General features: G+C 38.7%; 1 protein-coding gene across 1 annotated transcript in view; it reads left to right on the top strand.

Moving 5' to 3' along the window:
- Positions 1–13,376: 13,376 nt before the first annotated feature.
- LOC107560322 (disks large homolog 4-like) overlaps positions 13,377–24,973 on the top strand; it is a 45,786-nt gene continuing 34,189 nt past the window's right edge. The window contains exon 1 of the mRNA XM_016244466.1: positions 13,377–13,494. Within this exon, the coding sequence (XP_016099952.1) occupies positions 13,377–13,494 (118 nt within the window). The remainder of the gene's footprint in view (positions 13,495–24,973) is intronic.

Raw genomic sequence — 24,973 nt, 5'->3', positions numbered from 1 at the left:
GGATTCAGATTCATAAACATGATCATTTCTCAAGGTTAATGTGAAATTCTGGCCTATACCATGGTACCCTATGGTATTAATTTGCTTTGCAGTTACTGTGCTAATTAATTAGTATATTAATTGATATTGTATTTTAAAGAATGCAACAATTGAAAACCATGATACATCTGGAAAATATGGTATTGCCAAGGTACCGTCTCAAAATAACCAAAAGTCTGTGGCACTTTTGTTGTGTGGCATTTTACTGGAATTTTTTCATTGTCATTCACAAACAACTTTAATGACATATGATATATTTTATAGAGGTAATAAAGTCTGTATTGCTGTATTTCGGAGAAGTTCTCGCGCCATCTCTCCTCGTTCCGCGGGAGAGAGCGCAGCTCGTTAAGCATCATGACGCGTGCGTATTTCGCAGGCATATTTTCACGAATAATTCTTAAGCCGTCAATAAAGACAGAAATAAAATGAACAATACGTTTGTGGACCGTGTCAACGTGTCACTCAATGCACTTCATCTCGCACTGTGGCAGCCTTTTGCCGGTGACGTTGTGGAGTTCCTATATGCCACTTCACAAATTTTTCAATTCTTCTGTTCAATTGTGTATTCTTTAGCCGCGATGCCTCCGTTTTATGCGCTAATTGTGTTGTAATACATAAACCAAATTGTTCATATTCTAAAGTTGAACTGGATGTGCCATGAATTAAGCTATTGTAAAGTGCAGACAACCCTCTAAACGCGCATCTACATAAGCGTCAAATCACGTCTAGTTACACCGCTGTTGCCACGAATAAAATAGGCGATACAGTCGCATTCATAATAGACTCCCTACAAAAGCGATTGACCGCTTTAAGTCGTTCATAATTGAGTATGACCGCTTCGCGTCTGTAACTCAATCCTCTCGTGGCTTGCTCATTAACTTTCCAACATGCGCCTCGAGTTCCTCGCGTTGTTTTATTCCGTCTAGTTAAACGCGTCATGCGTGAATGTCTTTTTTTTGTGCCACTGTCACATTGAAAGCGCAAGCGTGTCTCTCCTCCTCCTCCTCCTCCTCCTCCTCCTCCCGCGCGCTCGTCGTGTGGAGAGCTGCGCGCTGTCGGTCTGAACGCTCGTCGGTGTTCCGCGCTCGGCCAGGATGTTTGTGTCCGTGTGGTACGCCAAGAAAATGGGCCGGCGTTTTATCAACAACGTCCGGAAAGCTAAAAAACAACGCCACCGGATCATGGTATGGGATTACGCCTTTCTGTCATTTGGTTTTGCAGGCTGTTAGTCAGTGCACTTCTATTGGAATTTCTAACCTAATTTGGAAACAATCCTAAAGGGATCAAATACGATCCTATTGTGTATAAACTAATTCCTACAAGATTCTTATTTGATAATATAGTATATGGAGACAAGTTTAGGAATAATAATGTGTGTTTATTAGAACTCTGTCTCTTTCTACAGAATAGTTAAAGGAAATCACAGGGGAGCTTTTAAAATCATGAACGATTTTCTTTAACATCCCTTTTGATGTTCTACAGGAGCATTTTCATATCCTTGTGGGAATCATAATAGTCTTACTGGGAACCATGTGTTCTAAAATATCTTTCTTTTGTCTTATATGGATCAAATACGATCCTATTGTGTATAAACTAATTCCTACAAGATTCTTATTTGATAATATAGTATATGGAGACAAGTTTAGGAATAATAATGTGTGTTTATTAGAACTCTGTCTCTTTCTATAGAATAGTTAAAGGAAATCACAGGGGAGCTTTTAAAATCATGAACGATTTTCTTTAACATCCCTTTTGATGTTCTACAGGAGCATTTTCATATCCTTGTGGGAATCATAATAGTCTTACTGGGAACCATGTGTTCTAAAATATCTTTCTTTTGTCTTATAGATAATGTGTTATATATATACAATGGACCTTTGAGGAATGACACTAATCAGAAGCATCCATAGACTGGTCTCTGTTCACAGTAGACGGATGGTGCTCAGAGGCGCCTAGTGCGTCAGAAGTTGCAAAATGTGGAAAGTTAAAATTAGGGTGTCTGTGTGTGAAATGGTGCTTCCGACAAATGGCACAGTCGCTTAAATAATAGATGAGATGATTAATGAAACTCAACGGATTAAATAAAAGGATAAAAATGGGGCACCTGGCCTTGTCAACGCTTCATGATATTTTAGGTGTAACTGCTTTTTGCCGTTTATTTTGATGTGGAAAAAAATCATTTCTAGGTAGACAGGCAGATTGTTTCCATTTTTTTTCTGTAAAAGATTGAGGGGACAGGAGAACACTGAGACACCGACTATATCATTATAACAAAACTTGTAGTACTCTGTCAGTGGAGGATGAAAAGAGACAAACACAATTATAACTGCCAAGAAGAGATTGCTTGTGTGTTCCTGCCCTGGAGTGTGTGAGTGGGTGGATGCGTTTTCTCTTCTCATTGGTTTGTATCATAAATTGTGGGTGTCATTTCTGTCTGATTGTTTTTGTGAAACGTTCATTTATTTATAAGACACTCAGAAAGGGGATTTGATGCCACATGGACATGCCAACTTCAGGTACATTCAGTGACAAGCGGAACGACCCAAAACATACTCTACGCAAATATAGGTAACATCTGTGTCTAGCTACGCAACCTTCATCCGTCATTGCATTTTGTAATGTCCCAGATCACAATTCATAATGCAATGCAATTTGGGTAAGACCAACATCGTTTATTGGCGTAGATGTTTGAATGTAGCTATCACCTTGAGTTTTGAGGTTTTGTAATGGCTACAGCCTCTCAAGAGTGCATGTTATTATGTTCAATTGGACTTACTGCTTGCAGTTTGCAAGTTTGACAATTATTTTGTGAAAAGAGACCTCAAGTTCTTTCAACTTGACATGATGCTCATGGTGCAAGATGCTAAAAAACAGTTCTCAGCATCCAAAGACATCCATCCGTCTAGTTAGATGAACTAACAATTAAGAAATAACAATTAAGGACTAACAATTAAGAAATGGTGCACTGCTTCGATGTGAATGTTCCTCAATACAATTCAGGGCAGATTGTTTTGTGGACTTTGCACAGAGGCTGTTATTGAATGATGAGGCTGTGTAAACTAGTCTACACTGGGCACAACAACAAACCCGTGCAACAAATGGTGCCTATGAGTGGTTATTTATTATTGTATAATGAGTTGAGCACCCGTTAAAAAGACATGTCACGCAATCATGTTGGAAAAGTAATATGGAAGCTTTTTACATTTAAAAAGTTGGAACACAACCCCAAATATCAATCTTTAATCCAAGTAACTTCACTCTCATTACATATACAATCTGGGCAAATTCTCAGAAAAATCTAAATGACATCTGGTTATAAATGTATAATATTTTAATCTTTTGATCTAAAATTAGTAGTTTATGGTTATCCAATTAATGCTCATGAGCACTTTTTTTAGTGTATTGTATTGTGTGTGTGTGTGTGTGAAAAACTAATTTCATTTTTCCATTATTTGTTTTAATTTTCATTTCCTTGTGATGGACTGGCCACACATTCAGGGTGTTCCCCGCTTGTTTGCATAAAGCCCCTTTTAAAAAATGTTTTTGGCATGCATTGCACATTTACTTTAGATTTTAGACTTCAGACTTAAAGTTTCTTTTAAAAGGAATAGTTCACCCAAAAATGGAAATTTTAGGAATATTTACTCACCCTCAGGCCATCCAGTTGTAGATGTGTTTGTTTCTTAATCAGAACAGATTTGGATAAATGTAGCATTACATCACAGTGGATTCACTGCAGTGAATGTGTGCCATTAGAATGAGAGTCCAAACAGCTGATAAAAACATCACAGTAATCCATAAGTAATCCATAGTTTAATTATGAGTTAAAATATGAGTTCTCTATCCATATCAATGTTTTCCCCAGTGAAAAAAAGGGCTGAATCAGGAGAGAAATATACACAAATCATGCATTAGTAGTTTACAAATGAAAACAATCCAAAACAGTTCAAAACAAATACATTGGTGGAGAGGACAACAAGTGATGGACTTTTTCACTGGTGGAGGAGTTATTATGGATTATATACCTGTAAGGGACAAAGCAATGGTTTCAAGTTAAAATGCCTTTATGATTTGTTTCTTACAAACAAGCAGCATTTAACTTCTCAAAATGTTAATTAATGGACTGGAGTGGTATGGATTACTTGTGAATTATTGTGATATTTTTACCAGCTGTTTGGACTATCCTTTTGACAGCACCCATTCACTACAGAGTAGGGCTGCACGATTAATCGAATGCGATTGTAATGCGCATTTTGTTAGTAAAGCCGGTTCTGTAATCAGCAGTAAATCATCATCACATGCTTTCAGATGGAGCAGCATTTACTACACAGTTCACTGACAAATTACAGAAAAAAATCGCAGATGATTTTATTGCGCGATTCTGAAATCGAAGAAATCGTTCGCTATAATGACAGCTGTTTGCATAGCTTCTCAGTGAACTACAGCTCTGTGTAGTAAATGCTGCTCCATCTGAAAGCATGTGAAAATACCACATTTAATAACATATTTTTACTCCAAACTCACTTCATAACGTCAGTCGAGTGTTTGAAATAAATCCTTCTGTGAGATGATGTGGCTTCTTACACAGAATAAGGCACACAACATATTTCATAGTATTCTAAGCAGTGATAAAGGCATTGCATTATAAATATACTTTATTTTAATGAAAAGTATAATAATAATAACTCAGATAAACCATATATTGTCATAATCGTGTGTTTATTAGTCACGTTGAATCAATAAAAGCAGTTATATCTTCTGTTTATCCAGCTACCGCTAATAAGCATTTCCTGGCTTTCTTCTGCGAGGCGTATTTGGAGTTTCAGCGCGAGAGCGCCCTCTGGCCTTTGGATGGAGATTTACTGCTGATCACAGAACTGTGCTTCACTGAAAGATACGCATGACAATCGCAGCTTCTGTCGAATCGCAATTTCGATTCCATTTCGATTTATCGTGCAGCCCTACTACAGAGGATCCATTGGTGAGCAAGTGCTGTAACGCTAAATTTCTCTAAATCTGCTCTTGAATGGCTTGAGGGTGAGTGAATTTCCAGCAAGTTTTCATTTTTGGGTAAACTGCTCTTTTAAGACAGATTCCACAAATGCGGTTTGGGATGATGGTGTTAAAGGCCGAGCTGAAGTCCACGAACAGGATCCTCACATAAGTCCCTGGTCTGTCTAGATGTTGCAGAACATAATGCAGTCCCATGTTTACTGCATCGTCCACAGACCTGTTTGCTCTGTAGGCAAACTGAAGAGGATCCAGCAAGGGTCCAGTGATGTCCTTCAGGTGGGCCAGCACCAGTCTTTCAAAAGACTTCATGACCACAGACGTTAGAGCCACAGGTCTGTAGTACTTAAAATACATATATAATAGCAATGAGGCAATAATAATTAGTTCAAATAAAGTATCAAAAGCAAGAAATATGGTTTTATTGAACAAAATTGTTAAAATACATAATGTATTATAAACAATAGCGCTAATGTACATTACATTGTACTCATTACAACAAAGGCTTGCAGAGTGCGCCAATGGCCTGACAATTGTTTTTACACATTACTGTGCAATCTAATCCTTGTTTAATATTGACCAAGCACCATTTCATTCAAATGTCCACTTAATCTTTAATATTTGGCCATTTCTTTAGGACAGAAATGCTAAAGCCACTGTAATTAAATGAAGATGTAGACATCAAAACGTGTAAACTCAGAGTGAGGGTTTGAGCTTTTATTTTGAAACCGCAATGTATTCTCGCGATGAGTTTGTGTAGATTTATAAATTATTTTCCTTACAAATCTGATGAAATGGCTCACGTTGCGTTCCCAGATGAACGTTATAATAAACCCAAACTCACAACAACACGCAGAGATTGAGTTTGAGATGCTCCACACATGTAAATGATAACAGTTCCTGTGGAACTACTGTGAACGTAGCCGCTGTGTGACGCATGTACTTAACCTACACGCATGTAAATAATTAAAGCGCATATACGGTATTAGAACTGCATCGCATATAATTATTTAATTAAATCGTAGCGTTTGTGAATTCACAATTATGCTGAATTGTTAATAAATTTTTTATGTTAATAAATTAATACATTTTTAAATGGGTTTAATATATCATGCAGCCTTGGAAAACAGACTAATAATGTGTTTTATACATTCTCGTCTGTGAAATGCGCCACTTCCGGTATTTTACCGGTTAGTCGACGCGAGCAAAATTAAGTCGAGGATTTTTAAAAATCGAATAGTCTAATAAAATCGATGAATCGCGACAGCCCTAGTTTGCATTTCAGTGGTGGTTTCAGATGTGTATGCGAGTGGGAGTTTATATAAGTAGATTTTGTTGAAATGTGTGTGCTGTTTCTGCCCACTGCTGTGCATAGCATCACCCTCAGGTTTGCCTGTGTTGCCAGTTTTAACTTCCAAAACATGTCATTCAGAAGAACTCAAAACATCCAATATTCATGCATAAGCACAGCTCGATAATGTCATGCTTTCAAATCTGTCGGTTTGTGTAGCATCCTTGAAGCAAATACAATGGCAGTGTATTACTGTGTGTTATAGGTAGTGTGTTCAGCAGCACGATTTGTGTGCATGTCCTGTTTTCTATTTTGACTAGTAAATATAAAGAGCAGGCTTTTAGACTGATTATATTTTAATTATTTTTTGTGCATCTCATTTTATGGATTAGTTGCACTCTGACTTTGGATTAATTTGTTGAATAAATGTGTATTGAATGTGAATGTTAATCATTTACTTCCTGTAAATTGTATTTAAAGCCGAAGTGTATCATTTTTCTGGACAGTGCAGTGTTTTCTGATGTGTGTAAAATATGTTTCTCCTATCCAAACTTTTTATGCAGAGGCAAGTGAGCCATTCATAGGCTGATTTCACCAAAAAGTGTAATCTAAATTGTTTGAAAATCCCAACTCTAGCCTGACATGCATGTTATTTACAATTAAATTAAATGTATGATAGCTAAAATTTATATTAAATGAAATTAGTTGAACTTAATAGTGCTTTTTTGACTCGCTGAAGTAGGACTGAAATACACCTTTATATGTAATTTTCATAATTGTCTTCAAAATATACAGTAAGTGTACTATTGAATGTACTGACAAGCATTTGTGGTAAGCTAAAAATACAATAATGTCAGTTCTGTTGAAACTTGCATGTCATTTCAATATATTTGTCATCACACATTTGTAATGAATTTGCAATTTAATATATTGATATATTAATTAAAAATTTCTTTGGTCATTTTTGAGCGAGATGCTAACGGTCTAATCAGATTAACACAACACTTTGTTGTGCAGTTTTACCTGTATTGCCCAAAACAAATTTCCCTCTTGAGGGACAAATAAAGTAAAGATTCAATGATCTATGCTAAGCTACAGCTAAAAGTGTACCGCCAGACCCAGAGATCAGCTGAATGGATTCGAAAACGGTAAAACTCAACTGTTTAACTCAAGGGGAGTTGGAAAATGAGCCTATTTTCAAAAATAGTGGAGTGTTCCTTTAACATCAAAATCAGTGTACGTTTTTAAAGCATAACAAAAGATAATTTAGAAATAGTCATTTGAAATGTTCTTTAAAGTGAAACTTCATTTGACTTTTTAAAAGTCTACTTAAGTGTGTTGAGAAACAAAGTCATGAAATTGTCTCTCATTAAATACTTAAGTGGGCTTTTTATTTCACTAATATTATATGATCTGCAAGTACAGTCTTTTTAATATAATTTTAGGATTTGAGGTACACTACAGGTGCACATTCAGTTCAATTAAGCACACGTCTTTTTCACAAGGGAAGACACAATTTTATGATGTTTTTACTAATTTACTACATGTCAGAAGTGTCTTTTTCCATTACCAGCGAAGTACACAGACCATAAAATGTGAGTAAAAGCTTGCTAACATGCTGCCACAGTTTATCAGCGTGCTATAGCGTAAATGTGTAGCTAGCTGGATGTTGGCCATTTTGGGATGAGAGAAGGAAGGCTCCATGGTGACCAGCTTCCCCCTCACTGGGAAAAGTACAATGTGCTTAAGCGAGAGATGATTGATGGCGTAGATTAAAGGGAGCGAGAGAGAGAGTGGGAGGAAGTGTTGATACATAGAAAAAAGAGAAGGGAAGATGTGTGTTGTTGAGAAAGATTGAGCCAGTGAAGAAACGTGTGAGCTTATCAGAAATGTATGCAAGGAACCCTATTGATTGTTTTATAATGACCAGTTCCAGTGATGCATAGTGTTTGTCAGTGTCAGTGGTGGGGAAGGTACTTTAAAACAAAAAATAGAAAATAGAAAACACACCACATATTCACCATAAATTAATCATAAAGGTCATTTATTTGATTAAAAATCTGTTAAGAATCCATGTAATTGCATTGTGTGAGGAACACAACCAAATGCTAGTCTTTATTTAAAGATCGTCATAATTGTTAAATCGCACACTTGTTAAAAATTCTAAATTGGCTGCCTCAAATATCATTACGACAAAGGTTTATGTCAGTGATATCAAATGTTCATTGCCTATCATCTGCTTTGTCAGCAACTGCGATATGCCATGTTTTGAGTGACGTGCATTTGAATGAGAAATGCGTGTCTTCGATGAGTAAATCAGGATAAGATTTTCAGCAGTTACCTTAAAAATTACTTTGTGCCTCACAGAAAACTATTGTATACTGCACTTCTAATACAACACATCGTCATTTGGACTACTTTGGTTCTACTTTTTGCCATTTTTGGAATAAATGTTAACACATTAGATTGGGGAACACTATTCACTATTAACTAGTTGTTTATAAGCATGCATATTACACATTGGCTGTTTATTAGTACTTATAAAGCACATATTAATGCCTTATTCTGTATGACAATATTTTAGATCCCTTAACCCACCCTACTCCATACCTAAACTTAACAATTGCCTTACTATTAATAAGCAGCAAATTAGGAGTTTATTGAGAGAAAACTCTTAGGAAGCTCCCTAATCTAAAGTGTTACCAAATAAATTATTGTGATTACACATGTCTGTTACATTTGTCTTTATAATGTATCTATATACAGGTATGTATATATTTACAAAATGGTTAGAATTAAGTTTAGAGATGGGGAATGGATTGGCCATTAAAAAAATCTCTATATATTGTATAATGTAACTAAAGTTATTGCCACTGCACATTTTTCTGCCTGTTAATTTTTTTATATTGTTGAAAAGTTGTTGTTAAGGTTTGGTGATAGGGATCTAAATATATATATTTATAAAATAGTACAAATGGAACTATATAAATATATTTATGATATGAAGGATTTATATATATTTAATGTTTCTGTAGCTGTAGTCAATCGTATACTGTATGTTATTTCACATTTTATGATTAATATTATTACAGTATATGGTTCAACATCTACCCAAACACTTGAAAATGTGAATGTTCCTTTGTTTACCTTTGTTCACTGAAAAACCCTGCATTTTCCTTTAGAAATTGCTAGTAAAATTTGCAAATAATTGAAAAAAAAATGGCAAGTAACACATTGAATTAAACATGAATTTTGAAGTATTAAGAATGAAATAGTGTGTATTTTAAAATGTACTCCAATAAAATGTATATAAAACTTAAAAAACTAATTTTTACAGTGTATAAACACCATGGTTATTTTTACTCCATGGTTATTATTATATATATTTTTATATTAGGGGTGTAAAAATTTTCGGTACGGGTCTTTTGGTTCGGTACGCACTCGTTATTTGCTAGGGAAATTAAGTCTAGAGAAGAGCATTTTGAGAAATATTAAGACTATATACTTACATACATGTAAATATACATTAAGACTGTATATTTACATGTTCGCATACAATTTTTTAAATTTGAGTGTTGATTAGGCTATTATACTGTAGTTAAAAATCCACAACTTGATTGACAGCTGTCACTGCCTCTTAGTGACCGTGTTTACTCCTTTCTTTTCAACCATTGGATAGGATTTTAAAAAAACTTCTGACGAAGCGCTGTTAAATATAGGGGAAACTATGCCGCAAAAAATAATAAATAAAAAAGCTTTCTTAAAAAGGCAAAAGAACGCATGCACATTTTCTGACTATGACAATTAAAAACCAACAGACTGATGAAAATGCGGGACATTTTCTCGATATGCAATGTGCGGGACAAGGGGTGAAAATACTGTGCGGTACAATGCAAAGCGGGATGGGTGGTCACCCTTGGCCTTATGCACTCCCTCATGTTTTCCTTCTGTTTTCAGTCTTTAATTTTCTTATTTAATTTTTTAATTCAGCTTAATTTTAAGATGCATATCCGCTCCTCTCCCTTCTCCTCTTCATTTGCTGCTCCTCGCATTTCCCTGGTTGGCTCTCAGTTCATTTTGCTAATATCTGCAAACACTTTTTACATGCAACATATTTTAGGTGTTATAATAATTATATGATTGAAGAAAATGACAATTATAAAGTTAAATTTTTACAAAAACAAACCTGTTGAACATTAAATTAAATACAACATACCAGCTAAAAGGGGCCCTTTTGTAGTATAGATGAACATAAACATAACATAAGGTTGTTAAACACTTCATGAAATTGAAAGTCTTTATCCACTCCTTATAGTCTCCTGGTCCACATTGCTTTGATCCAATATACATTTATCCACTTAAAGTGTCATTCTAGAAAACAAAACATTTTCTTACAACCTTACGTGAAATCTTCTGATAGAATACATCATGAAATGCAATCGCAGCAGGGTAACAGGTGCATTAGATCTAACATTAGCATCAAGCTAAGACTTTTTATAAAATCAATAGTAAGCTTTTACTCAAATCTTACTTCAAACCAGCGTTGAGTGTTTGTAGTAGCTTACAATTGCGATCTAATGTGAATTTTGGTCATATAATGTTGTTGAAATAAGTTATTTGTAGTTTTTTTATACTAAGCTAATCGTTACACCAGCTTGGCATTTCTCATGTATACATTCTTTATTGTTATGAAAACACCCCAAATCTCATGAAAATGACATACAAACCATATACCAGTGGTCGGCAACAGGTGGCCCGCGAGCCAAAACTGGCCCGCCAGCAATAATATCTGGCCCACCCGCAGTCAGATTATTTTGGTTGATGTACCACCCGTCTTCATTTGCTTTTTCTGTTACGCAATGACTCCTGGGTAATGTGAGGAATCAGCATCAAGCCCTCCCCTCATGCTCCTTTCAACCCGCCACACACTTTCTCCAGCTTATACACATTCAGCATTCTTCCTTCCCTGGTGGTCCAGTTTCTCACTATACTGTGCCTCTCTAACTAGCTCATTACCCTTTCTTACTGTAGGTTTTGCATTGGTTCTCGTCCCTACAGACAGTGAGGTTGTGTCATTATATTTGTATTTAATGAGCAAGTAGTTTTATATACCAGTTAAATCAAAGCCTAGCAGTGGTAATTTATGTTGACTTCAAGTCATGACAGAATGATCATATTTAAGACATATGACATTAAAGCATGTGAACAGCATATCTGGGATTTCCTTTAAGCCTGGACTTTTTGGATTGGCAGCTGAAGAAATCAAGCAAATTGGTATATTAATCATAATGAATATAGCAGGGCTTTTCCTGGCTCAAAATTAGGCGGTGGTACCATCCTGATCATGTACACACAATGTAGCCTACCCACCATTCAACTGGCTGAAACAAACACTTTTTACATGCAACATATTTTAGGTGTTATAATAATTATATGATTGAAGAAAATGACAATTATAAAGTTAAATTTTTACAAAAACAAACCTGTTGAACATTAAATTAAATACAACATACCAGCTAAAAGGGGCCCTTTTGTAGTATAGATGAACATAAACATAACATAAGGTTGTTAAACACTTCATGAAATTGAAAGTCTTTATCCACTCCTTATAGTCTCCTGGTCCACATTGCTTTGATCCAATATACATTTATCCACTTAAAGTGTCATTCTAGAAAACAAAACATTTTCTTACAACCTTACGTGAAATCTTCTGATAGAATACATCATGAAATGCAATCGCAGCAGGGTAACAGGTGCATTAGATCTAACATTAGCATCAAGCTAAGACTTTTTATAAAATCAATAGTAAGCTTTTACTCAAATCTTACTTCAAACCAGCGTTGAGTGTTTGTAGTAGCTTACAATTGCGATCTAATGTGAATTTTGGTCATATAATGTTGTTGAAATAAGTTATTTGTAGTTTTTTTATACTAAGCTAATCGTTACACCAGCTTGGCATTTCTCATGTATACATTCTTTATTGTTATGAAAACACCCCAAATCTCATGAAAATGACATACAAACCATATACCAGTGGTCGGCAACAGGTGGCCCGCGAGCCAAAACTGGCCCGCCAGCAATAATATCTGGCCCACCCGCAGTCAGATTATTTTGATAGCGGCTGGTTCTGAAATAGATCTGTCATGACAGCAACAGTTATTCAAAATCACTTTGTCTTTAGTGATTTTGCCTTCAAAATAAAAGTACGAGAACGTTTTTGCAGTAATGTTTTATTTTGAGATGAATTGAGAGCTTTTAATTAGAAAAGTTCTGAAAGATATTAAAAAGAGTCTATTATATTCTTTGCAAACAGCGACAACTTCGTTGCAGATAAGACACACCGGCTTTGCATTCACAAAACTAGGTAGGATGAACGCATAGTTGTCTTTCCATTCTTTTTTGTATGCTTTGTAACTTTCCTCATTAGACTCTTTGATAGTGCCATTTTCTCTCACCAGCTAGCTTAAATGTTTACATCACTCTGCACACGACGTAATAGCGTACCTCCAGCACGCAAAACAATTTAAAAAAATGCAATTTAGTACATGAGGATGCCAAGGAATAATTCTGAGTGTAAAAGTGGTACAATAAGTTAGACTTTAAAATGATAGACATTTATTATTCACAATATGGAAAGAGGAAATAAAACATAGTTTGTTAAGAGCATGACTCAAACATGCCATTAATGGGCTTATTCAAGTCCTCTTTTATTTTTTTATTTATTTTTATCCATTCCGCATCTCCCACATATGTGTTTTAGCAAGGCAGCCTGTGTTGCAAGTTGGTGAATGAAGATACTTGCCAGGTTACGTGTCACTATTCTGCTTTATTAATTTATCCAGTGTAAAACCCAGACACCGCGACACAAATGTGGCTTTTTGTTAATGACTGTCCTACTACAGGATTTAACACAGAGTAACAGCTCACTACCAGTTACAAAAGACACTGTAACAGTCTGTCACAGGCAATTCTAGTTGCATTTTTCATCAATTAATTTCTTAAATTATCATTTGACTATATACTGTATATAGTATATATGTTGAGCCGCTGGGTCAAAGGCCCATCCTCCAGCCACGACACCGATGGAGACTGGCAGACCCGCGGCAATCCCACCGCACAGATTGTGAGCTTGGCTCACCCTCAGCCATGGTGCAGTGGGCGGAGCTTCCCTCTGCGCTCTCGCTGTCCATAGCGCACTCCCCTGTAGAGAGCACTGTAGCCGGCTCTCGCACCTGGTCTGACATCACGGGCTCTGGCTCTGGGACGATCCTCAGTTCTGTCACTCAATTAGGCGATGGCTCGTCAGTCGTGGCGGGCTCACCCCAATCCAGACACCGAAACATGGCCTCCCTCCAGTTCAGTCTGTGGTGTCTGGGAGGTCCACGGGGCGATGGTAATGGACTTCATGGTCTTGTCATTGTACGGGGACGTGACGGCAAGATGGGCGAATTCTAGGGCAAACGATACAAGAGAACTTCGCCGCCCATTCCATTCTTCTTTTTCCTTTTTGCGGTCCAGTGTTCCGCCACAGGTTAGGGTGTACAAAAGGTGCACGAAGAAGAAGAAGAATTCAAACAGTCTTTAATAAATCCACAAGAGGGGTAAATCCATAGAAGGCAGGAAGAAATCACATACACAACACAGTGTACACATTAACACTGAACGAAGACTAACGTAATCGACTGGACTTAAGTACTAAAGCAAATGAGGATAGTTATGAGACACACCAGAACCAAATGACAATCAGACACAGACGGGAATCTAGGTCACAGAGCACATGAGGAGAAAACACAACAAAACAGGTGCATAGGTCTGACACTTATCCTGTGTAGGGTTGTATTTATTTGTTTATTTATTTATTTGGGATATTTTTATGTATGTATGTATGTATTTATTTATTCATGTATTTATTCATACACTTATTACCCTGTAGCAGATCTGTACAGGCGGAGCTGGGGAAGGTGGACGGTTTCTAAAGTGCGCTGCAACTGCTACAGCAAGCACTAGCCAAGTATTTGAACCTTGAGCAGCGAGCTTATTGGCTCCTGATGCGAAAAGAATCCAATCAACTGCACCTTGTCAATATTATGTGATTATATCAGACTGAGTTAGAATGTATCGGCCTGCACCATTTAGAGTTTCATGACAGAACTTTGTATTTAATTATTTTTTGACATTTGGAGATCTGGAAATCACTATTTAAAATCACGTTGTTTCCAAATTGTCTCACTTGTGCTCCTGTTAAAAATTCATTGTAAGACATCTGACATGAGGACTTCTGGAAGCCTCTGTTGAGTACTGCAGATGAGCAGTTACGTTGGTGTGCTGTGTGACGCGTGAAGCATGTGGCTGAGTTCAGCCAGTATGTAACCCACTCGAATGTAGGAGTACCTCGTTGCCATGCAAACGTATTCATTAACACAGACAGAGAGAGTGAATCTTTTAAAGTCTTTTTGTGATTTACTAACATACTGACTGCAGTAACAGTTCATATGTTTGCACCATCCAGAGAAATAAGGATGATGATAATGATGACCTGATAGTATAATGACAGAAAAATCTAATGTCTACAAAGCAGATACTGCTTTAAGCAGAGGAGACGTTTTGCACAACAAACTGACAACTGTGTATGAAGCTGAATATGGCACGTAACTTGAATAATCCTCATTAACTAGAACACTCTCAGCTTCCTGTTTCCCATATAGTAGGTGCTGCTCTGTGAACGTGCAAAATGATTGACAGACAGAAAGATTGGTTAAACCAAGTATTCTACCGCAGCCCATGGTCACAATTTTTTTTTTTACAGATTACAGAGCTCACACTCTCAGAAAGAAAGGAACAAAGCTGTCACTGGAACTGTCACCTAAGGTACAAAAGCTAAAATATACATTTCTGTACCTTATTTACCCCGAATGGTACATGTTAGTGTGTTAAAAGGTTAATTCACCCAAAAATGAAAATTCTGTCATTAATTACTCACCCCCGTGTCATTCCAAGACCTTAAATTAAGATATTTTTGATGAAATCTGAGAGCTTTCTGACCCTGCCAAGCAATGCAACTACCACAGTCAAGGCCCAGAAAGGTAGAAAGGACATCATTAAAATAGTCCATGTGACATCAGTGGTTAAACCTTAATTTTATGAAGCTACGAAAATACTTTCTGTGTGCAAAGAAAACGTGCACCCATGCAACCATGGCGACGGGACGTGACATCTCCATTCCCTCCTTCATAGAATGTATCGGCCTGCACCATTTAGAGTTTCATGACAGAACTTTGTATTTAATTATTTTTTGACATTTGGAGATCTGGAAATCACTATTTAAAATCACGTTGTTTCCAAATTGTCTCACTTGTGCTCCTGTTAAAAATTCATTGTAAGACATCTGACATGAGGACTTCTGGAAGCCTCTGTTGAGTACTGCAGATGAGCAGTTACGTTGGTGTGCTGTGTGACGCGTGAAGCATGTGGCTGAGTTCAGCCAGTATGTAACCCACTCGAATGTAGGAGTACCTCGTTGCCATGCAAACGTATTCATTAACACAGACAGAGAGAGTGAATCTTTTAAAGTCTTTTTGTGATTTACTAACATACTGACTGCAGTAACAGTTCATATGTTTGCACCATCCAGAGAAATAAGGATGATGATAATGATGACCTGATAGTATAATGACAGAAAAATCTAATGTCTACAAAGCAGATACTGCTTTAAGCAGAGGAGACGTTTTGCACAACAAACTGACAACTGTGTATGAAGCTGAATATGGCACGTAACTTGAATAATCCTCATTAACTAGAACACTCTCAGCTTCCTGTTTCCCATATAGTAGGTGCTGCTCTGTGAACGTGCAAAATGATTGACAGACAGAAAGATTGGTTAAACCAAGTATTCTACCGCAGCCCATGGTCACAATTTTTTTTTTTACAGATTACAGAGCTCACACTCTCAGAAAGAAAGGAACAAAGCTGTCACTGGAACTGTCACCTAAGGTACAAAAGCTAAAATATACATTTCTGTACCTTATTTACCCCGAATGGTACATGTTAGTGTGTTAAAAGGTTAATTCACCCAAAAATGAAAATTCTGTCATTAATTACTCACCCCCGTGTCATTCCAAGACCTTAAATTAAGATATTTTTGATGAAATCTGAGAGCTTTCTGACCCTGCCAAGCAATGCAACTACCACAGTCAAGGCCCAGAAAGGTAGAAAGGACATCATTAAAATAGTCCATGTGACATCAGTGGTTAAACCTTAATTTTATGAAGCTACGAAAATACTTTCTGTGTGCAAAGAAAACGTGCACCCATGCAACCATGGCGACGGGACGTGACATCTCCATTCCCTCCTTCAGGGAACGAGGGTTACATACGTAACCGAGATGTTCCCTTTCAGTCGTTCACTACGAGTCATGTCGTGACGACGAATTGGGATCCCTACCAAAGCGCCATGGTTGCTGCCCCTTCCAGTGTCCTGTGCGAGCCGCCTGCACCCCTTTGTGGTGTAGGCCGGGGCTCGCAACAAGAAGACCAGTCACTGTTGTCATAGCACTACCCACTCAGTGAGATTGGATAACACTGGGAAATCCAGTACAACCTTTGCTCCAACTCCTGCTGCAAAAAGGAAAGCACAACCCTGATCGGGCATCTCCGGGGGTCTTCTCGGTGAGAAGAACACCACTCGACGAACAGGTTCCACTTCAAGGTGCAAGCGTGTTTCGTAGACGGTTCTCTCGCCAAAGTGATGGTGTCAACTACCTCTTGGAGTAGGTCACCTAGAACCTCCGCGTCCCGTCCAGGGACCAGACATGAAGTTTCCAGAGGTCTGGACGCGAGTACCACAGGGTGCCCCGTCTCGGAGTCAGTAGACCTTCCTCAGAGGAATCTGCCAGGGAGGGGCTGTCATGAGGAGCATTAGCTCTGGGAACCGAGTGGGCAAATACAGCGCCACAAGCAGGACCTGCTCCTCATCCTCCCTGATCTTGCACAGTGTCTGTGCGAGAAGGCTCACTGGGGGAAACGCATACTTGCGCAGGCCCCGTGGCCAGCTGTGTGCCAGTGTGTCTGTGCCAAGTGTTTCCTTGGTCAGGGAGTAGAACAACTAGCAGTGAGGTTTCTGGAGAGGCAAACAAGAGCTCGTACTGATATGCTCGTCCTTTGAACGTGAACCGCAGAAATGGTCTGCGGCGCGGAAGGATCGACACATGAAAGTACGCATCCTTCAGGTTGATTGCTGCAAACCAATCTCGGGGACGGATGCATCCGAAGATGTGTTTCTGTGTCAACATCTTGAACGGTAACCGGTGAAGGGCCCAGTTCAAGACACGCAGATCCAAGATTGGTTGTAACCCACCGCCTTTCTTGGGTACAATGGCCTAAGGGCTGTAAAACCCTGTATTCATATCAGCTGGAGGGACCGGCTCTATCGCATCCTTCGCCAGTAGGACTGCGATCTCCGCACGCAAGACAGGAGCATTGGCCGCCTTCACTGTCGTGAAGCAGATGCCACTGAACTTAGGCGGACACTGGGCAAACTTAATCGCATAGCCGAGGCTGATGGTCCGCAGAAGCCAACGAGACAGGTTGGGTAGCGCTAGCCAGGCACCCAGATACCGTGCAAGTGGGACCAGCGGAACCACCACCGTACCCGCAGTGGGGCTGCAAGGCGGAACGCAGGGACCCAACTCGGGCGGCTTGTGAGTGGACCAAAGAGGGGTCTGAGTGTGCGGTGCAACGCTTACCTGTTTCCACGGTTTGGCAGAGGGTGCGTTAGTAGGGCCTTTGTTGACGCTTTCGAAACGCCCGCTGCTGGCGATGGAGGAGGATGAGTGTGGTCCAGTGCTGGTCCGTCCGCGACTCTCCGTGCCCTCCTGGGACCCAGGGACAGAGAAAACCACTCTCTCGTCGAGATTTTCCATATTCTCCACCCAGCCCTCCTCCGGGAGAGGGAGATGTGCCTTCACCATCCCCCAAAGAGCAGCTTCCTTCCTCTCTGGGTCGCCCATCCCGGGGCCTCTTGCTCTTTGGCTCACCGCCAGGTTTGACGGGGACCTGGACGGGTGAAGCGGCCTGCCTATGCCCGCCTCAGTCTGCTTCTGTGCAGCCGAACCTGCAGTAACGCCATAGCATGTAAGGCGGAGGCAGCTTCTCCACAGGCCGTATAAGCATCGCCAAACCAGCCAGACGAGTACCTACAGACCCGGGAGGGGAGGCACGGTTCGCCCTGCCGGGTGGAGGCGGTATTATCACACAACTGCATCGCAACCGACCGCTCCACTGGCGGGACCCCCATATGCCCCCTAGCTGCACCACCGTCGAGGGTGGTGAGGGAGGGGGAACCAGCAGGTCGGTTTCCGACAGTAAAAGGTGCCGTCCATGACCTGGTGAGCTCCTCATGCACCTCTGGGAAGAAAGGCACCGAGATGGAGCGCTGAGAACCAGCGTGAGCCACCCCGAGAAACCAATCTTCCAACCTCGAGGGCCGGGACGCGGTGGAGGTTTCCACTCGAGCCCTACTCTCCCGGCGGCCCGGGAAAGTATAGCTGACATCTCTGGATCCGATTCAGGCCTTGTCACCATCCCGGAGGGCGGCAGAGCAGCCGAATCTTCTTGAAAATCTTCCGGAAATGCTCTTTTACGTGCTGAGATGCACAGGGGAAATGGCCGCTTGCAGCACGACGGGGTAGTGCAGCCTGAAGTGCGCAACCCACTCAACACAGGAACGACCACCACTGAAGTGCCGTCCGCCAACACAAAAAGCTCCCGAGAGCGCGCTAGACTCGTCCCACACAAAGCAGTTTGGTAGGAGCAGAACGATGTTGTCGCTCGGCTCCTCAGCGAAAAGCTTGTATGCGTTGCACCGGCTGCCTTTTTATGCTCACGCTGTGATCAGCGGCAGCTGGATGCAATCATCGCATGCCAATGTGCATTGGCTCGTTTAGTTTACACTCGAAGTGGATTGGTCTCTCTCTCTCTACTGAAAGTGAACAAAAATAACGACTTTATTCATCAATTTCTTCTCTTCCGTGTCAGTCTTTGACGTGCATTCACAAGAGTACCACGACGCATGTGTGTGGTGCTGCTGGCGCAGGAGCTAATTTCACTGATCACGTGAAGAGAGTAAGAGGTGTGAGCACTTCAGGTGTGTATATGCGCGAAGGTGCGCAATGCAAAAATTATGAGGAAACGATAGCGAGCGGAGGATATGGTTTTCAAACAAAATGTATAAATAAAGTGAAAGACCGCTTCTTAAGCCAGAGAAGGTGAACGTGTTGGTTTTCTTGGCAAAAAACATCCAAGCACTGTCACCGGTGGCCAATTTAGTTTTAATTTAGTTTTTGTTTTCATTTTGTCCTTGCTGTTTACCTGACGTTACACTATGGAGCATTTTTCATTTATTTTTTATTTATTTGATTCCACAGTGTTTGATAAACTTTCTGTAATTTATTAGCCGATACATACTACAGCATGTGGTGTATATGCAATGCCGTGTCTTATCCATTTTTGTGAATAAACGCTATATAAGCTAGTTTGTCATTGTACTGTTTTATTGTAGTTGTGCTTTTCATTAAGAATTATAATTAATCCATCTTTCTAGCATTCATTTTACTCTTAGAAACTGAACAGTGTAAGATGTAAGTGCGACTGACAATTATCCTTTCTTGTAAATCAAAAGCATCCTAAGCCCCTCCCCCTTTCCAAAAGGGTGTTACCAGAATCAGAATCAGAAGAGCTTTATGTTGTATGTTTATGTTTACACACACAAGGAATTTGACTTGACGACAGGAGCTACCAGTGCAGAAGAAAGTACAGACATAGTGCAGACATACATGATAGTGTAGACATACATAGGAATAACACAGTAGGAATGGAATATAATACTAATAAAAACAGAAGAATAAAAACTTTATAAAAAAAATAAATAATATACTATATTCAAAAATAGAAGTATAGGAAAAAATTTTTTTGTTTAAATAAATGTAAAGATATGTTATAAGTGTGCAGATATGTTATTTACAAAGTGTGCAGTTTACAAGTGTACACATTTTGGATTCTGTGTATAAATATGTCAGTAGTGATGGACGATGTATTTTTATGAAAGTTTAATTGTTCAGGCTGAATATAGCCTGCGTGAAAAAAACTGTTCTTGTGCCTGGCTTTTCTGGTGGTCAGTGCTTTGTAGCGCCGACCAGAAGGCAACAATTTGAAGAGAGAGTGGGCTGGGTGTGAGGGGTCCAAGGTGATTTTCTTAGCCCTTTTCCTCACTCTGGAGATGGAAAGCTCTCAGAGGCTTCAGGAGCTTGACAGAGGGGTCCTGTCCTGACCCCAGGGTCCTGTCCTGTCCAGTAATACCGGTTTTGTCGCAGTCACAAATTTATATACCGGTGTGAAAATGTTGTAAAATAATATAACGGTTAAATTCAGGTGAGGCTGTGTGAAACCAAGGGGCTGCTGAGACCTAGATGAATCCACCGCTGGACTGTTGTAGAAATCAGTCAAGCAGAACAAAGTATGATTATGCAACTGTTCCCATTTAAAAAGTTTAGTGTAAAGCATACCGTACTGAATTTGTGCATCAAACATAAAAGTATGGCTTGAAGTTATGTAAATTGTTTGGTTTGAACTTTTCATATGTATGTATTAGTGGTTTTAAAATTCTGGTTTTGGTGGCTGTCAATCAATTCCATTATTCCATTATTATAATATGCACAGACAAATAGAGAAAGAACAGGAAATTATGAGAGAAGTTAAGGTCTGGACCAGAAAAATGACATGTATTGCACATGCTTCCATATACCATGCTACACATGTTAGGCACCACTAGTGCTCAGTACTTACAATGCAGTATAAATATTCTTGTTGTTTCGATTTGGTAGCACATTACCAGGTAAGATCCCAACTTCTTTGAAATACATGTAGTGCAACTGTGAAGCCAGAGTATGAGCATTTCACTAGCATGACTAAATTTGTCTTGGATGATACGATCTTAAAGACACCAGTAATTGTTGTGTTGTGGATGCTTCTCAACTAGCTTATTCAGCAAGACTCAGTCAGCTTCATCACTCCATGGTAATTCAGGCTGAGATGGTCTTCTCAGCAGGATTCTTTTGGGGTTTCTCCATCTTCTTGTTGTATGGCTGTAGCCATGTTGTCTGCACTAGTTTGTCAATCTCTGCAAACTCTGCAGTTACAGTGAAGAGGAAGATCTTTGAGATATACTGGGTAGGGTTGCACCAGCCTTAGTTATTACTTAAATTTGAACTTAAAGGGTTAGTTCACCTAAAAATGAAAATAGCCTGTGATTTACTCACCCTCGAGGCATCCTATAGGTGTATATGACTTTCTTCTAATATAAAAATTGTGCTGGCTATTCCAAGCATTATCATTGCAGTGGGTGGGTGTTTTTGTTCGTCGGCGTAGCGTGATTAGTGACGAACGCGGAGAGAGAACAAAACAAAATGCCGGTCATAAATTAGAAGTACAAACCAAGGATTTGTAAAGAAAAATGTCGGAGGATTTCGTTATAAGCCAAGAGGAGACTGGTTTTACTTTGCTAAAGTAAGGAAACCTTGCTTCCTTTGCTCCTGTAAACAAACTCACGAGACTAGCATATCTCAGAGGCGCGCGCTATGCATACGTCCTACGTCATCTGCCGGAACGGCTTCCACGTACGACAGATACCGGAAGTGAGAGAAAAGTGTTTATTACGTTTAAAATATGGATATTTTTCTTACAAAAACGCTACAGGAGGCCTTTAGCCATGTAAGGCATGTTTTATTATGGATGCACATGCTTTATTTGATGTGTTTTGGACTGTTGAACAGAAGCACCCACCCACTGCAATGATAGAGCTTGGAATAGCTAGGACAATGTTTTATATAACTCTGATTGGATTCATCTGATAGAAGAAAGTCATATACACCTAGTATGCCTCGAGGGTGTGATTTTTGGGTTAACTAACCCTTTAAAGAGTCATGAAATGGAGAATCAAAATGTTCTTAATATTTACAATTACACAACAGTTTGTTCTGGTTCTCAAATCTGATTGGCTAAGAGGTCTTTCTAACTATGAGATATTCACAAAGTACAGTCACGGGAACAGTTACAGCATTTGTATCACTCCGTTTGCCGCATTTCTCACAGCAAGTGTCATGGCAGACAACCAAATCCATTTTACATTATGTACACAGTTGGGCAGAATTTTTTTTTTTATAAATAATTTTCATTCAGAAATTGCTTGTAAATTTCACAAATAATTACAAAGAAATAGCAAGAAACATGGAATTCTACATGAAAGTAAGAAGACTGAAATAGTGTTTCCTTGTAATTTCCTTGTAATTATAGATCACTCTTAATTATAATGTAGAAACATTCATTTCCTGTAGCTGCTTTGTGGCTGCTGTGAAGAGCACGACGCAGGAGCAGGTTCAGGAAACCACATTTATTATAACTCAATCACAGAGAACTCCGAGAACTAGCAACACAACCACTATACGAAATGATGTTAACACCGGACAAAGGATCAAAGGAACTGACAACACTTTAAATACAAGACTAAACGAGGGAAAATGACAAGACACACCTGAACCAAATAAAACTGGATCACGGGTAGCACATGGGGAGAAAAACACAACACAGAACGTCCAGTGGCGTTACTGCATTAACCAACTATTGTCGCAGGTTCCGTCGTTACCAACGATTCGGTGTTTCCCGAAACCATAGTTCAAACAAACATTCGCAAACAGTGTCGCAAACTTACGTGGTTGGAACTACAGCTCTCGATCTGTGGTTAGAAGCAAAGATTCTTGTTACTAAGACATATGGACTCAAATAAATGATGCTCTTTGGGACAATAAGTAATCTAACAGGCAGTGCAATCTGTATCTTCCATTCTATCTAAATATATATGCATTTAAACTATATTTTTGTGCAACCTCAATAAGCACTGTTTTTGAAGAGTGCACATGTGCATAAATGCACATGCACATGCAAAAAATTTAATTCCGGAGTATGACTTAAGAGGGAACCCGTGATGAATCAAACATCAAATAAAACAAAATGACAGGAACAAAAAATTGTAAATTAGTCATCAGGTGCCATGTTGAACACAGCAGCATCTCAGAGATCTTGAATCAATTATTTAGCAGACGTTATTACTCCACCACATGCGTTAACAACGGCCCTATATTGTTGAATTAATTTGTTCGTTTCTGCAACAATGCATTGTACTATTGTGGTCAATCAGCGAGTTATGTCATTGTACGGGAAACGCATTCCTGTTTGTGTCTGTGTGAACTTTGTTTATAGAGTATAAGGTTCAGTCACTGAAGGCACGAGTCTGTCACCACAGAGCAAAATGAAGACGACATGCCTTGTTTACCCATTAAAGGAGGCTAAAAGGCACAAACACTCTAATTTTAGCACACAACACCAGCTTTTATGGACATGCATTACATCATGTCTCCTCAGTGTGTTTACTTTTTTCTATAAGTTTTTCTTTTGTCTATTTCTTTTTCTGTGACATGGATAAATTGCAGGTTGCAATTATCAAGCCGTCTTAATAAGTGAAGAGACAAGGCTGGAGAATGTGGAAAAATAAACAGATGTTTCTTATAATGAGAGGACGAGTGTGAGCAGCAGACAGCTGTGCTGTTTTTACCCTCCCACAAACAAACGCTTCATCTCCACACCACAACACTGACCTTCAGTACAGCTTTACCTTTACCAAGTCAACATTTACAGCGAGAGTTTTCATGTTTTTGAAAGAAGTCTCTTTAGTTCACCAAAGCTGATAAAAAATACAGTAATAACAGTGATAATGTGAAACATTTTTACAATTATAAAATAAAAATAACTGTTTTCAATTTAAATAAATTTAAGAATATAATTTATTCCTGTGATGCAAAGCTGAATTTTCAGCATCATTACTCCAGTCTTCAGTGTCACATGATCCTTCAGAAATCATTCTAATATGCTAATTTGCTGCTCAAGAAACATTTCTGAATATTATCAATGATAAAAACAGTTGTGCTGCTTCATATGTTTGTGGAAATCATAATACAGTTTAATAAGATTCTTTGTTAAATAGAAATTTTAAAAGAATAGGATTTATTTGAAATAAATAAAAATATGTGCAACAGAAAACATTACAAACATAGTATGCTACAGTGTCATGTGATCCAGTTATTTTACCAATTTTGTTGGATAAAAAGTTTGTTTATTTGCCACACAGAAAAATAAAAAGTCATTTTGAGCACATTGCATTGTGGGATATAGTAAATCTGTTGAATAAATCAATCTAATGGTTTACTTAAAGTTGTAGTAAGTGAAAATGATCAAATAAAATGTGATAGGAGAAACATTTATAAATTAACATATATGCTACTCCAAATTACGTATTCAAAAGCAGCTGCAAAATGACTGTAAACACACACGTTTGATCCTATTCCATCACAAACAGCCTAAAGTTAGGCTAATGTTACATGCTGGAAAAGTTGTTTATTCCACTTATTAATAATAAATTATTTTAGATTAGATTCAATTAGATAAACTTTATTAATCCCCAAAGGGAAATTAAATTGTCATGAAAATTAAAATTAAATTTAATATGCCTCTCATCATGCCTAAGACCCCT

This window comes from Sinocyclocheilus grahami, unplaced genomic scaffold (genome assembly GCF_001515645.1).
Source record: "Sinocyclocheilus grahami isolate Dianchi unplaced genomic scaffold, SAMN03320097.WGS_v1.1 scaffold720.1, whole genome shotgun sequence".
NCBI classification, from domain to species: Eukaryota; Metazoa; Chordata; class Actinopteri; order Cypriniformes; family Cyprinidae; genus Sinocyclocheilus; species Sinocyclocheilus grahami.
The sequence above is the reverse complement of the archived record's forward strand: the minus strand, read 5'-3'. Positions and strand labels throughout refer to the sequence as shown.